Source organism: Trichosurus vulpecula, chromosome 2 (assembly GCF_011100635.1).
Source record: "Trichosurus vulpecula isolate mTriVul1 chromosome 2, mTriVul1.pri, whole genome shotgun sequence".
In the NCBI taxonomy this organism is placed as follows: Eukaryota; Metazoa; Chordata; class Mammalia; order Diprotodontia; family Phalangeridae; genus Trichosurus; species Trichosurus vulpecula.
Window position 1 is genome coordinate 233,737,655 of NC_050574.1, and position 16,247 is coordinate 233,753,901.

The 16,247-nt window shown below is 37.7% G+C and overlaps 1 protein-coding gene across 3 annotated transcripts in view; it reads left to right on the plus strand.

The window, feature by feature from the left end:
• Positions 1-16,247, plus strand: part of OSBPL6 (oxysterol binding protein like 6) — a 188,454-nt gene that overhangs the window by 146,205 nt on the left and 26,002 nt on the right. For all 3 annotated transcript variants that reach the window (XM_036745639.1, XM_036745640.1, XM_036745641.1), the window contains 2 exons: positions 5,279-5,386; positions 7,447-7,584. In XM_036745639.1, the coding sequence (XP_036601534.1) occupies positions 5,279-5,386; positions 7,447-7,584 (246 nt within the window). The remainder of the gene's footprint in view (positions 1-5,278; positions 5,387-7,446; positions 7,585-16,247) is intronic.

The window sequence follows — 16,247 nt, forward strand, 5'->3', positions numbered from 1 at the left end:
ATATACACACACACATATGGTATATTGATACACACATACACACCTGTTATTTATCCTCCTGAAATTGGCTTGCATTTTGAGAATCAGAAATGTTTTTAATATTAAAGTAGATCTTGGATTTACACTCATCAAACCGGATATTTTGTGGTAGTATCTCTTTATAAAAGTTTTTTCTACAGCTAGTAGTGTGTATATTTAATGGATTCATTATACATTCTTCCTACATACCTACTATGTGCTAAAGACTATGCACATTGTTTGTGTTTGTATATGTGCCCACATTTATGCATGTTTGGACATTTATCACAAACACTCTGTTGCTGCTTATACTCTTGAAAGTTTAAAATTGGCTTATGTGTATGGAGATAGAGATGTTGGCTGATATTAAATTAGATCCTGGATTTATGCCTGGAGAAGAGGACATTTTATATTGGTGTCTCTTTATAAATGACTAAATTCCAAATCAGTCATATTGCATGTTCTCTTTAAAATAGAACCCTCCATGTGAAAGATTTAATCACCCTTGGTCCTACTGGATTAGCATAATTAATAATGCATTCCTCTTGACATTAGCCCCTCTGTTCAATAAATTGATCTTAATCTCTGCAGTTGGTTTTATCTTTGACTCCAGAACTCATGCATAGCTTGTGCTTACTGCAAGGTGAGTTGATTCTGGATAAATGACCACAGATCCTGACCTGTGCACAGCAATAGGAGTTCTGCATGAAAATGTAAGAGGAAAAAACTGACTCAGCATTTATAATAGTATTATTAAAATGTCAGTCCTCTGGCCTCAGACACTTACTAGCTATGTGACCCTGGGCAAGTCACTTAACCCTGATTGCTTCCTCCCTCCCCCTAAAAAAAAGTCAGTAATATGATGAGTACCATCTTTTTCATTGAAGTCAATGTACCCATAACAGATCTGGGGGGCTGAAAAAGCCATTCCAGATGTCATTATTTCTTAGCATAGTCACATAGAAGTACTGTTTTCCTGGAACTTAGTCAAGTTTCATAAGTACTATTCTTCATTAGCTATCTTTTTTTTTCTTCATTAGATATCTTATATGTATTTTAAAAATAAAATAAAATAACTCAGCAAATGGCTTGTCATAGCTCATTTTTAGAGGTCCCAAGTTCATTCTTTCACTTCAAGTACTTTCTTTGAACTAAAACTTAATATATTCTTATCCAAAAAGTTTCAGTTTGAAAACTTTGCCTTAAATTCATTTTATTATAAATTTCAAGCCGTCTCTCTCCCATCTGACTTACGTTAACTAAAGTGTTTACTTTTAGAAACCAAGTTTTACTGGGTAAAATGTAGGTACAGTATTTCTTCCCCCAGTGACGGAAAGTATGCAGATGTGCCAGCGACATGGGCAGTGGGGGACTGGACAGAATCTGGGATCACCGGTTCAGCTTTTCTGACTTGGGCATTTGTGTTTGTTCCAGTGCTTTCAGAACAAAACTTTTTTAAGGACAAGGAAGCAGTTGTGACATTAACTTTGTTTGTACCCTCAGGAGAAGGGCCATAGAAAAATTAATAGGTCATGTAAAGTTTACATAGGCAAGATGTGATTGAGTGTTTGTTCAGACTGCCCTAAGAAGAGGGAATTTGTGAACATGCGTAATGGAGAGGCAAACCAAACCTAATAGTTTAAATGAATTTGTGTTTATCAGCGCAGCATTTGACTGTTTGTAATATACTTTTCAAGATTTGGGCTGAATAAAGGGTTATTTCTTTGTAAATGGCATGCTACTTGATCAGATGATGAGCCTAAGAATTACATGTCTCTTAAAGCAATACTGTTAGCCACGACATCACCATAGTTTTTCCTTACTTGCCACTGTGTTACATTGCATTAAACAGTTTCCTTTTTCTTTTTTTTTTCCACTTCCAGCAGTATAGTTAACACTATACTTTTGGTATCAACCTCTCCATTATTCCATTCATTTACTGGAGCCCATTCTCTTGATTTGTTTTGATAGCTATTCATTAAGACACCACTTCTCTGAGAATACCATTCTCTCAAATATAACAAAGGGAGAGGATAGAGTTGCTAAAGTGAGTCATGGGAACCAGTAGTAAAAAGACAAAATGTTAGTGAAACCCTAGGCATTGTCTAAGTGAGTGACAATAACAGAGTTTGTGCTGGAGGTTAGCTGTAAAATGAGGCTTGCAGCATTTCATTTAATACTTGATATCAGTGAGCCTCACAGCTCTCTGTGAGGTAAGTGATCAAGACAAAATAAGGTAACAGTCTAAGAATGACTCAGAACTGGGCTGTTTGCATGCTGGGCTGTCTGCTGTTGAGATTGCCCGACCTGTGACTGTATGTTTATTTTTGTGTTCTGTGCTATCTAAAAACAACAATTCTTCTACCGCTGCATATATGTTATCAGTAATAATATTTTCCACATAGTTATTCCTTTCCAAAATCCAAGTCATTAGCTACTGGAAGAGACCTTGAGAGATTATCTAATATGCTTAATCTTCAGGGCAAGACCTCATTTACCCTGAGGACAGATAAGAGTTTAACTCACTCTTTAAAACTTCCAAAGAAGAGGATTCTGTAACTTCCTTTAAGATTGGTATTTGTTTTAAGATTCCCGCTGTCAGGAAACTTTTCCTTCTGTTTCATCTTAATCTGTCATGCAGCTGCTAGCCATATTGTTCCAGTAGAACTGAAGAACAACTGACTCCTCATCCATTTGGATAATAGGTGGCTGGAGATTGATTTTAATCACCCCTAGTGTCTCAGTTCATAGCCACCAAACCACATTTTTCACACAATTCGGGGGGCGGGGAGGATGGGATGTCTGTGTACATGTACCTCCCAATAGAGAAACTCTCTTCACTGATGCAGATCTATAACTTGTAGTTTTAGTGAGTTACCTGAGACATTGAGAGATTGAGTGACTTTTCAGTGATCACATAGCTAGTATGTGTTAGAGGCCCACTTGAGGCCTGCCTAGGGAGCAGATAACTCTGCATGTATATATAAGTATACAAACACATGCAGGCCACATATCTATATCTTTTATCAGCTGTCTTTCTATGGATATGTTTCTGTAAATGTGTGTGTATGTTTGTATAGCTGATGGCTGCAACGATCTTAATACACAGAACAACTTTAGTATGTTCCAGACTATAATGGAGTAAGAACATCCAAGCTTATTCATAAGTATTACAAAAGTCATTGAGAGAATGGGGAATATTTTAAAGTCCTAACTAACTGGGATTCACTCCCAGGAAAAATGGCCAAAGGCTCTTTGGGGAAGTGTACTATTAAAATTCTTCTGAAAATTTATTTTATCTTGAATTAAGGAAAAATACAGTGACCTTTTTTACTTGCCAAAGTTCCAAGAATATGGAAACCAGGCACCTTTAAATTTTCTATATTCCTTTTAAGTGCAAAAAATCAATATGGTGGCTTATTTTCTCGTATCTTAGCAAGCCACTTTGTTTTCATCCGAGGTCTTATCAGTTTTCGCACAGTGGGGCACAGGCTTCCTTGGTCATATTTTTCTCTCTGACTGCACCACCACCCTTATGCCCTCAACCTGGCCACTTATAGCTTTGTGTCAACTCTTTCCCACATTTCCAGGGCAGAGGAGTAAAGTCAGGTAACCAGAATACAAAGCCTAATTAACTATCTTCCTGTAACAGAAAATGTGTGTCTACCTATAGCAATGTTACTGTAAAATGCTTGGAACTCTCTTTGGGGCCCATACTCTAGGGCTCCTCTAGGGCTCCTGGACTTCAAATTCTAGTCCAAATAGGGTCCCACTTTATACCAAACTCCTTGCAATAGCAGGTAGTTTTACAATGAAGTCCCAAAGCATTGAATGGTACACCCTGGAAGGAAAGCTGCAAACTGTAATATAGAAAGATCTTTCTACTTAGATTATAAATTTCTTGGGGGCAGAGGCTGTCTTGTTTGTCTGCAGTTGTGTCTCCAGTACTGTTTCTGGTACATAGTAAGCACTTAATAAGTGCTCGCCCTTCCTCCCTTCCTTCCTTCCTTCCCTTCTTCCCTTCCTCCCTCCCTCCTCTCTACCTTCCTTCCTTCCTTTCTTCCTTCCATAGATCTATCTATTTTTCTATCTATCCATCCAGCCTGAGATCTTTCCTAGGTGTAAGACCTTGGGCAAGTGATTAACCTTTGTTTGCCTCAGTTTCCTTAACTGAATAAAATGGGGATAATAACAGTGCCTACTTCACAGGGTTATCATGAGCATTAATGAGATAATATTTGTAAAGTGCTTAGCACAGTGCACATAGTATGCACCATATAAATGTTTACTCCCTTCCCCCACCCTCATCTGTCCTGGGAATCTGGAAACCTGCTTTCTACAACTTGATCTAACTACACTTGGTCCCTCTGTGTGACCTCAGCAAATCACTTACTTTCTGGGCCCCATTTTCCTCATAAAATGAGATTAGTTTAAATGATCTCTAAGGTCCCTTTTGGTTTATTATTCTAAATCATTTGAGATTAAGGCAACTGAGATTTTTGTGTTAAGTTCTTTAAAGCAGCTGTCTGCATTTTCGGTGTTCAATAAAGAGGCAACTTCTGATCTTCTGGTATAGCTGTGTATTTACAATAGGCAGCTTATTACTCGCAGACTGACCTTCAATGATTTTATCACCATACGTATTCTAAATGTGACCCTGGAGCTGTAGTATCTCATGTTACTGAAACATTGCTCATCTCATTAAAATAGACTGAAACTCGCCTCAGTAAATGGAGGCAGTTTCTTTATTCATTTCATTCCAAAGTCAGTTCCAAGATATTCATCCTTCACTCAAATAATTTCCAAGTTTTGGAAAATGGCACAGAAATTGAAGGAACTGACTTTCACTGCCAGTAGATCATTCTAATGCTCTTCATTCATGAAAGAAGCTGGAAAAAAAAATAATATATATGTGGTGGTAGCATAGGCCTAAAAATAGTGGGCCTAGATCTTCTGGTGAAAAGGATTTAAATGGGTCATTCTTTAGAGCTATAGAAATTCTTTCTGGTGGCCGTATGGCATTTACTGAATGGCATTAAGTACTAAATAGTAGATCTCCTCATATCATGTAAGAATGAATATGTCTTTATTAGGCCATTTATTTCCTTCTCACCACTAGCATGCTTTTGAGAAAAGAGTGTGATATAATTTGCTGCCCTTGCTTTTTTGAGAAGTTAGTCTCTGCCACACCTGCGTGTCTGCTCTATTGTATGCCTGTTTACTAATATGAAATTACATGTATAATTTTTGTTGTTTTAAGGCACTTAACCAGAATGCTGAGCTACGGAGTCGCTTAAACCGGATACATTCAGAGTCTGTTATTTGTGATCAGGTTGTCAGTGTCAATATTATTCCTAGCCCTGATGAGGTAAGACTTGGGTCTTTGATGGATTTATGCAGTATTTAGCATATTGAGATCCATGGCTTAATTTTTTTCTTTCTTTTTTTTTTAGCAGTTCCCTTACTGTTAGTAAAATATGACTTATCTGAGTATCTGTACAGCAGACAATTTTGTTTTCTTTAGAGTGAAAAAACAGTCTTGGTGTTTGACATCTTACATGACCTTTGTCTTTTGTCTAAGTCTGCTTTATTGATGTTTGGATAATGTGATTGGCCTCTTTGTCTCTATTTCTGTCCCAAATTGTGATTTTTTTTAATCTGTCACAATAACCCTTTCTTTAAAGTATTCACCAGGCATTTTTAGTTGAAGATTCAAATTAAATTTCCATAAGCATAGTGCCTTAAACACTTTTCTGGTCTACTTTGTGATGGCATGAAATGAAGACAGTAGAAGGGAGGAGAATATCTAGCACCAATCTAAAATTCATGATTTTTAGTGACATTTCCTGTGATTTCATATCCATAATGTGCATTACATGATTTCCCTTTCCCAGAAATAAAAAAAGAAAAGGAAGACCATGTGTATGTGATCGCAAGGAGATTGTTTCAGTTAATTCAAAGGCCTTCACTGCAGACATTTACCTTCCTAAAAAAGTGAGAAAGTAGAGATACGTGCCTTACCAATTAGTTGCTTAACAAATATTGATTAACAAGTATTATCAACTAATTGCTTAACAAGTAAAGCTGTCTTCTCTTTGGTCATCCATTGTGTCCTCAAACCACTGTCCTGCAAATTTTTTTGCTCCATGTCTCCTCATGCCCATTATTATCATATTTTGTCCCTATCTGCCCACAGTCTTTGCATTTGGGTAATTTAACATCATAACTCTTCTATATGGAGGGGCAGGCAACATGGCAGCGTACATAGCTAGCTTAGCCTGGAAGACCTAGACCTACTTGTGACATATACTGTCTGTGTGATCTTGGGTAAGTCACTTAACCTTGAGCCGGGCAATGCTTTAAGACTCTTAAGTCATGTAGCAAGTGCGGGTCTGCCTTGATAGAGTGAATTTTCTCACCAGAAGTGCCCTAAGTCAATGAAATCATAAGTCTGGTCCAGAAAACTTAATATGCTTAATTAGAATTTTCTTATAACTTATGTTTGATGTGTCACATTGTAATTTTCTAAGATCAATCAAATATGAATAATTTCCTAGAAAATTTAGCTTTGCGTACATGAAAATAAACTTGAAGTGAATTATTTGGTGTCTATTTTAATGGTATCTAGGTAAAATTGTCAATTTGAGCAGTACCTCTGTATCCCTCCATCCATCTTAAAATTTTATTGAGATTGAATTTGTTTTTAATGATGTCCCCACTAGTTTCCATAAACACTCTCAGACTTAGCCTAGCAGGCATAATTTCAGTGGTGACAGAACAAAGCATTAGAATTTAGGGGGGTTTTGTACAATCAGCTTTTACCTGCTCCTGTAACAAAATTTCATTCCCATCTTAGTTGGCTAGAAGTTGAAAATCAATTCATTCCCCACCTGAAGTTTGCCAAATACTTTTGAATTCTTGAGATCAAGAGGAAAGAAATATTTCCAGTGTTACTGGTAAAATATAGTACCTTAGCAATGAAGATTAGGAGAGTTCTAGTTCACCACTCTGTTAAGTTGTATTTCCATTCTCCAAGGATCTATGATTTCATGGGTTTATGTGTTCCACCCCCTGACACAGACGATAAACCTTCCAAGCCTTAGTAGATTTATTCATGAGTTTCTGTGGCCAAAAAAACTCACTGGACTAGTGACCAGTCTTTTGCTAATAAGCCATTCAGGACTAGAATTCAGACTCCGACATCCTGGTGTGTTTGCCTGATCCATCCTGGTACATTTGCCTGGACATCTCCAATCTCCAGGCAACAATCATACAGTCTGTTGCCAAACTGGATTTTTTTTTTCTTCTAGAAACATGTGGTTAGTTATTTGCTGTGCTTCATTCACACCAGCTCATACCTGTATTAAATGTTGTTCCAACATTGAAATATTGTAACAGATGACACCTTTGCATTTTGTTTCTTTGTAGCCTGGGGAGCAAATCCATGTCAGTCTCCCTCTGTCACAGCAAGCTGCTAATGAGAGCCGGCTCTCTATGTCTGAATCTGTCTCAGAATTCTTTGATGCCCAGGAGGTGCTTCTCTCAGCTAGCTCATCAGAAAACGAGGTAAGAGATGAGGCTGTTACCTCTTTGTAATCTTGCCTATCAATAGTTACCAACTTGAGTTGGAGAAAAAAACACCTAATATGGACTTTTGTTCATCAGATTAGAACTGCTGTTGTACCTCTGTTGAAAGCACAAGTATTTTCCCTGGCTACCACTTATCTATAACATCCATTAGGATGGTAGGGACGCTACTACTTTCTGACATTTGTATCCCTATTGCTCAACACTTGTTTTGCTCACATTAAGTGTTTTTAATAAATTATTTTGCATTCATTAATTCATAAAGAGAAAACATCTGTGTGAGGTTATCCTTAGAGTTCATTAAAATTTGGGATAATTAATGAGACCAATATGTGTGCCATTTATCCCTCTCGGTGATAGGAATTTCAGACCTGTCTATTCCATATAAACAAGACTCCTTCTTTGAACACGTTTTATTTATATACTTAATGGTGAACTTGAGATCTTGGAATCTTTTGACCTTGACAGGGAGAACCAGTAATTCACATAAAGGTTTCTTCCAGAAAATAGTGTTGTATTTCCTAGACCACAGAATTCAAATTTATATTGCTTACATAAGCAATTAAAACTTTTAATTGAAAGACAACTATAGTGATCTATCAGATAAGTTCTTTGCATGAAGAACTTAGCTCTATAAAATTGTAACAATAATTCCCAAGCACACACACACATACACAAAAAAGATAGGCAGGCACATGTATCTTCCTAAGTTCCTAATGGATCATTTCTGGAATTAGGAGTTTATTGAAATTCCTGGTCAGGTAAAGTGAAGTAAGAGAAAAGAGTAAAAAAAAAAACTCTGACTAAGAATCATAGGAAAGTTGAGCTGGAAGTCACTGTAGGAGGCATTTAGTAGGATCTCCATTGTTTTACAGATGAAGCCTAGAAAAGTGAAGTGTGACCAAGATCACAGGGCTAAATAGTGACTAATATATCACTAGATAACATGCATTTTGATGTCAGTTTGAATCCATTGTCTCATAGGTATGACCTTGGACATGCCCTTTAACTTTTTGAGCCTCAGTTTCCTCATCTGTAAAATAGAGATAATTGTGCCTGTAGCACCTGCTTCACACAGTTGTTATGATGATTGATCTACCACCCAACACCAGATTATAAGCCGCCCTTTTACAACAGCATCTTTGAAGTTCTTAGAAACAACCAGAGGCAAGTTCTTCATAAACCTTAAAGTACACCAGCTACTGTTATTTTCTTATCATCCAAGGTCACATATCTAGTAAATGACCAACCTGAGTCTCTTGACTCTAAGACCAATGTTTTTTCTAATATAAGGAGACTTATGAGCCTTTCAATTCCAACATCCTGAAGACTGAAAACTCTCTAGTCCCTAAGATCACCGAGCACAAATGAGCAAACAAGAGAGCGTGTCTTTTAAGAGAGAGCCCCAAAACACCCCTCAAAGAGCAAGGTTCACCTTTGTTTTCTAGCTTTATGATCCTTTCACTTCTCCCACTGAAAGTCATCCCTTCATTTGTTACCTGAGGTGGAGAGGAAGGAGAGGGAGGGACAGAGAGACAGAGACAGAGAGACAGAGATGGCAACAGAGAGATGGGGAAGGGAATGGGGGAAGGCAGGGAGGAGGGTGTTTACTTGCCTTCCAAGGGGGGAAAGGAGTAAGAATAGAGGAGGAACAAAGTGTTTCCTAATTAATTTGATTAAATTTGGGAATTGCCTTTCCTTTCCCAGTTGTGTGTATCCTGTTTATAAACTCTCCTCTGAGGAGGATAGGGATAGAAGGAAGAAGAGGTGAAAAAGAGATGGTTTCTTTCTATCTTTGCTTTAGGCCTTTTTAATATTATCTAATTAAAACTGCTCTCTGCCTTTCCTATTCTCTCTCTTCCTTGCCTCCAGTCTCAGAAAACTAGGCAGCCCTCCTCTTGGCAAAGCTGAAACTTCTGCTTATGCCCTCAGTCCCTTTCTCCTCCAGCTCCCTTGTGACCTTGGTGCATCCATCATTCCTTCTCTTCCTCTTTCATCTTTAGTCTGTTCCACACCATTGCCTCCTTGCCCTCTGTTGACAAACATCCTCAGGTCTCCCCTTTGTTAAAATAAACTTTACTTTAACCGCGATTTCTTCTCAAGCTGCCTTCATATGTCTCCTGCTCCCTTCAACCTTCTGAGGATAATGCAAGCATTCTCCCAGGCACTCAAGCTTCAATGATCCTTGCCTTTTCATTATCTCTAACCCCCAATAGCCAATTAGTTGGTAGTACTGTTTGGTTTTACCTTTGCAATATCATCCCTTGATGTGATGCCCCCTTATCTCCACCATAATAGTTCAGTCCCTCAACATCTCTCGACTGGACTCACATTCTTTCTTGTGTCATGTTTATTTGTGTTTCTTTTTTATCCTCCCTATTAGGTTTTAAGGTCCATAACTGTTAATGCAAAAATCTGTCTTGCTTGACTATACACATTTTTAATGTTTTTTGTTTGCTTGTTTTTGCTTTCTTAATGCACAGGACAGGAGGGAAGGAGAAAGAGTTTGGAGCTGAAAATAAAATTTAATTAAAAAAAGATTTGAAGATGCTTGAGAGTCAGAGCTTTATTACTCTCCATTTTTATATCCACAGCACCTAGCACATCTTAGTGTCATATATCTCAAGTTGGAAGGTACCTCTAGACACAATCTAGTCCAATTCCCTCATATTACAGATAAACAAACTGAGGCCTAGAGAACTTAAGTGACTTGCCCAAGGTTACACAACTAGTAAAAGCAAGATTTAAACCTAGGTCCTCTAACTCCAGAGTTAAATGCTCTTTTCATTGTAGGTCCTGGATTTATGTTCGTTGAATCAATTCGACTTCTGTGGTAGTCCTATACTCACTCCTCTCTGTATTATGAGTCATATGATGCTTCCCTGGGGTGTTGGGGTCAAATTGTGGATGCTTTACTTCACTCTTATTTGGTTTTTTCTGAAGACCCCACTGAACTTAGCAGTTGGTTCAACCAAGTAAATCAATGAAGTATTAGAAAACTCTTCCCTTTCTATGATTAGATTATTTCCTACATTCTATCAAACTGGTCCTAAATACACCTCCCCCTGGCACTTTATTATGACTTTGGTGTACTTCCCCGCCTCAAGTAAGTTGCTCTTGAACAGCTAGAACACATGAGGCTGTACTTGACCCTATGCCCACATTATGTACTGGCACTGAGTCTGCTGACAGAGGATTGTGATATTTGGCATCCTTTTTGCATAGTTAGATAATGTAAGGTGGGTTGGGCTTGAGTTTTTGGTTTTTGTCTTTTTTTTTTTTTTGCTTTAAACCACCACCCACTACCATATGGTAAAACAAATCACTCTTTATGCTAAGTGATTATAACTAGTTCTTAGAAGTAATCCATCACATTTCAGCATTAAGTAGGTGGTAGAGGTCCTAGTGAAGTGACGTTTGAGTTTCTTTAAAACAGGCCAAATTCTTTCTTATACATTTGAAGGACACTTCGTTTTTGCAACTTTCTAATTCCTTTTTTCTTTGTATTTTTTTAACTTAAGAAACACCAAATAAAATATGCATTTCCATGTACATTGTAGAATAGAAGAAAGATATACATGAGACTACAAATGTCTATACAGACAGCTTGCTTTTCTTTTTAAGTGTATGCCAAATTCAACATATAACTTTCAAAACTGCCCTACTTAACTGTGAATCCTTCAATCAATCAATCTACAAACAAGTATTTATTGAGCACCTACTGTGTGCCAGGCGCCTAGGTACTAGGCACTAAGGATACAAGTGCAAAAGATGAAATAATCCCTACTCTCAATGAGCTTACATTCCTTCTATTCTTCCTTATTTGGGTGGAGGCAGGGGTTGGGGGTGGGGGTGCGGAGGACAAGGAGAGAGCCAAGAACCTTATTCCTTTCTCTCTCCTATCTCTACTCCTTTATTGGAGAAAAAGAAGAAAAACCCATTGTAACAAATAATTCATAGTGAAACAAAAAGCAAACCCATTGTAACAAGTAATTCATAGTGAAACAAAATGATTTCCCATGGCCATTTCCATATTGGCCGTGTGGAAAAATATTGTTTGCTTCATTCTGCATCTTAAGGCTGTCACTTCTCTTTGACGGAGCGTATGCCATGTTACATCACTGGTACTCTGGAATTGTAGCTGGTCATTTCATTGTTGGCCACTTCATTGATCAATGATCTTCTTTTAAATTTATTTTTCTTCACAGTGGTCTTATTAGTATATACATTGTGATCTTCATTCAGCTAACTTCACTCAGCCTCAGTTCATACAAGAATCCTGTGGCTTTTCCAAAATCTCTCCTTTCATCATTTCTTATAGCACAATAATGTCCTGTTACATTCATATACCATACTTTGGTTCTCCAGTTAATATCCAGTCCTTAGTTTCCAGCTCTTTGTCACTACAAACAGAGCTGCTATAAATGTTTATACATATGGATCATTTTTATTTTTATTTGGGGGGTGGGGTGTATTTTAAGTATTTTTCATATATATGTATATTTTTGTATATGACTATTTTTGTATGCATCTTTACTAAGCCCACTAGATTATAATAAGGACCATGAAGGCAAATTCTGTCTTATCTAAACTGCGTTTCCAATCCAGTGCCTAGACAGTGCTCTGCATGTCATAGCTGTTCAATAATATGTTTGTATGAATGAATGAATGAATTTTGTCACATGTAATTGCAAAACTTGGTTTTCACAAAGCCCTCCTGATGCCTCTTTTGATTGTAGAGGTGATCTCAAAGGTTCTGTCAATGGAGCTTAAATGCATTCTTCATTCACTATGAATAGAAAATTTAGTACTTTCTTAAAATAATTGTTTTTGTTTCTCTCATACATTCCAATTAAACTTATTTCTTTATAGGCAAGTAGGTGGGATAGGCTACTGTATTAGCCAAATTACTATATATTATCACTGTACGTGTTGCTTCCCCCGACTTTTACTGTACTATAAACCCTATGAAGACAGGCTGTGTTTTATCGCAGTCAGTAGTTAGTCAACAAGCATTTATTAAGTGTTTATGTTGTGTTAGACACTGTGCTAAGTGCTGGGAATACAAATTGAAATGGAAAAATTGTCCCTATCCTCACAGAGCTTATATTCTGTTGGAGGAAGACAATCATAAAAGGCACTGAAAAAAGTAGGCTTGGGTCATGGATAGGGTGGGAAGGTGGTGTTGAAACAAAGCTGCCCAGTGAGGAGTGAGGACAAATGTTAGAAAAAGTCCAGCGTGTAGCTTGAAGTGGAAGGAAGACGAGGCTGGTCTGGCTACCCTCTTTAAAAGGAGGTTCTGGGTGGAGTCCTCCAATCCAAGGGTACTTAGAGTAAGCTCCAGGATGAAGAGCTGGAGTGGGTAGAAGCTCAGAGGGCAGCCTCCAGAGGAATGAAGACTGATCTAAAGTCAGTAACTACTCTAGTGCCTAAAACAGTAGGCTACACATAGCATGTGCTTAATGAGTGTTTTCAAGTGAGGAAATGAATAAGTTTTGGCATTTAAGATTGTAAAACTGCATGTTCCCTGTTCATAAGTAGAAAATGCAGTGTTTTCTCGATGTAATTTTCATTGTTCCTCCCACTCATTCCAACTAAACTTGTCTCTGTACCCTTGAAATTCCATGTGTCACTCATTACAGAGCCCTTTAAGATGTGTTTAGTGACAAGTGGGATAAACCTGAAACAAATGTCTTAAACATATTGGTTTGGTTTTCGGCCAGGATTGCATGTATTTATGTATATTATATGCATATGTATCTGAGTCTTGTCACCAACTACTACTGCTATTGCTGCTTCTGTGATAAGCAACTGTGGCCACAGAGATTGAGTGCTTATTGAATTTATATATTCTCATATTTTGTATGCCATTTTCCGTGGTTCTCTTGGTTAGGAAAGAAATTTTTCCCGAACTCATATAAATCCCACACATTGATATAGAGCAGCATTTTTTTCTGGAGGTAGCTAGGTAAATAGTTAAATAATAGACAATTTCTTCCTTCTTTCTTTTCCTTTCTTTCTTAAATTGAATGAGATAATATTTGTAAAGCACTTAGCACAGTGCCTGACACATAGTAGGCACTATAAATATTTATTCCTTTCTTTCTCTCTTCTCTTTGTTTCATCCATCCATTTTATCTATATTTATATATCTGTCCATCTCTATCTGATATGGAGTCATAGAATGATAGAGCTGCGAGGAAATTTAGAGAACATTGGTCTAACTTCTCAGGTCAGGAAACTGAGACCCAGAGACTGAAGTGTACCCAAGGTCACACAAAGAGTTAGTGATGTATAAACAGAAACATACAATATCACCTTTTTTTTTTTCCATTTTAGGCTCTCTGTGACCAAAACATTTTTTCCCCAAATAGGTTAAGAATCTTTGAAGTATAGTGTGTGTGTGTGTGTGTGTGTGTGTGTGTGTGTGTGTGTGTACTTTACTTCTTTCATTGATCCTTATATACTTGTGTCCATATGTATTCAAAACCCTAGGTCTTTTTGGGAAACACCTAATTTTCTTGGACCATGGGGTCTCAACAAGTCAATTCAATCCAATCCACATACATTGTGTCTGATAAGTGCCTAGCACTGTGCTAGGTGCTGGGAATACAAAGACCAAAAATGACACAGTCCCTGCCAGCTGGGAGCTTATAGTCTATCTTGGGAGAAACTGCATTTACGTACTTATATATACATCTCCCTCCATATGCATATATGCAAATAAATAAAAGAGAATTGCAGTGTAAGCACTAGCATTTTAGGGGATTAGGAAAGCCCTCATGTAGGTGTCATGCTGAGCTGAGCTTTGTAAATGATGCAGATGGGGTGCTAGTACTTTTTAGACATAGGAAACAGTGAGGTGGGAAATGAAGCATCAAGCAAATAAGCCAAAAAGGCTAGAACAAGAAGGATGTGCAGTGGTGCAATGCATAAGAAGCCTGGTCCATGTAACAGGAACCTGAAAGGCCAAACAGAGGAGTTTATATTTGCTCCTGGAGGTAACCTAAAGCCACTGGAGTTTACCATCTAGAGGATTGACACAAAATTTTAGAAAAGACCTATATTTTAGGGAAGTCATTTTGGCAGCTGTTAAGAAGGCGCATTGGAGAGGGGAGAAACTTGAGTCAGAGAGACTAAGAGACTGTTGTAGTCTAGGCCAGATGTTCTGAGGACCTAAATTAGGGTAATTGTGATGTGAGTCAAGAAAGGAGACAGATGTGAGAGGTATTGTGGAGATGAAACTGGAAAGACTTGCAACTGATTAGATATAAGGGTAGCAGAGAAAGATGAGTCTAGGGTTGCCCCAAAATTATAAACCTGGCCAATGGGGATTGTGGTGCCTTTGAAATAGAGAAGTTAGGAGGAGAAGAGAATAAGTTCTCTTTTGAACATGCTGAGTTTGTGATGGGACATTTAGTGAAGCTGTCCAGCATAGTTGGAGGTACTATATTTCACCACGTAATTGTCCCACCCTGGTGTGTGTGTGTGTGTGTGCACTTTCAGTCCAAAAATTGGTTTATAACCTTTCATTATGTAATCATCTGCCTGTAAAATTCTGCTTGTAATGCCGCTTAAAAGGTAAACAGAGCAGTAATGTAGTCACCTGTGGCATATGGATATGCATTTATCTCATGCATTGTCAGTATTCAGTTTTTAATGTATATTCACAAGTATTTCATGCATCCTAATCTTGCACCAGAGACAGTTTAGTAATAAATGATTTTTAAATAATACCAGCACAATTTTTAAAAATTAATTAAAAAGAGCTTCACATAATGGTCACACTGTACCTTTTTTATGAAAAAAAATTGTCATAAAATCTGCAACAATTATGCAGGGAAATACAGTATCTGAGTGGGATTCAGGAAAGAGATGAGTGCTAAATAAATAGATTTGGATTGGGCAGGGTGTGTGTGGGGGGGTAATCTGCATAGATGATAACTGAAAATATGGAAGCTGATGAGATAAGTGAACCAGATAGAGAGAGAGGCTCAGTTCACATTCTAGGCAAACATCTTCAAATAGGAGGTAAGACATGGGCAGTGATTCTGCAAAGGGACAATGAAGGATCAGTTAGGGAAATAGGAGGAAAAACTAAGAACAGTATCACAAATCCCTAAGGAGGATGGAGTGCACAAATGTAATGTCAAATACTGGAAAAGTCAGGAAGAATGAAGATTGGGAAGAAGCAATTGGTTTAAGAATAAAGAGAACATTGGTGACTTTGGAAAGAGCAGTTTCAGCAGAATGGTAGCCAAATTACAAGAACTGAGAAGTGAATTGGAGATAGAAAAGTGGACACAATTCTTAAAGGTAGCTTTTTCTATGAGGTTAGGCTATAAAAGGGAGAGGAAATAGAAGTCCATAGCTAAAGTGGACAGGGTAGTCAAGTGAGGCTCTTTTTATAAGGATGGGGGAGAACTGGACATCTTTGTGTATAACCAAAAAAAGAGCCAGTCAGATCAGAAATTAGGAAGAAGAGGGAGTGATCAAAGGTACAAGCTCCAGAAAGAAATGGTAAAGGATGGAAATCAAAGATGAAACAGCGATTTGGGAGAATAATATTAAGAGGATTTGAGGTACAGAGTTTGGGAGAAAAGGCAGCTTGTGACAGATGGCCTCAGTTTTTTCTGTCTTTC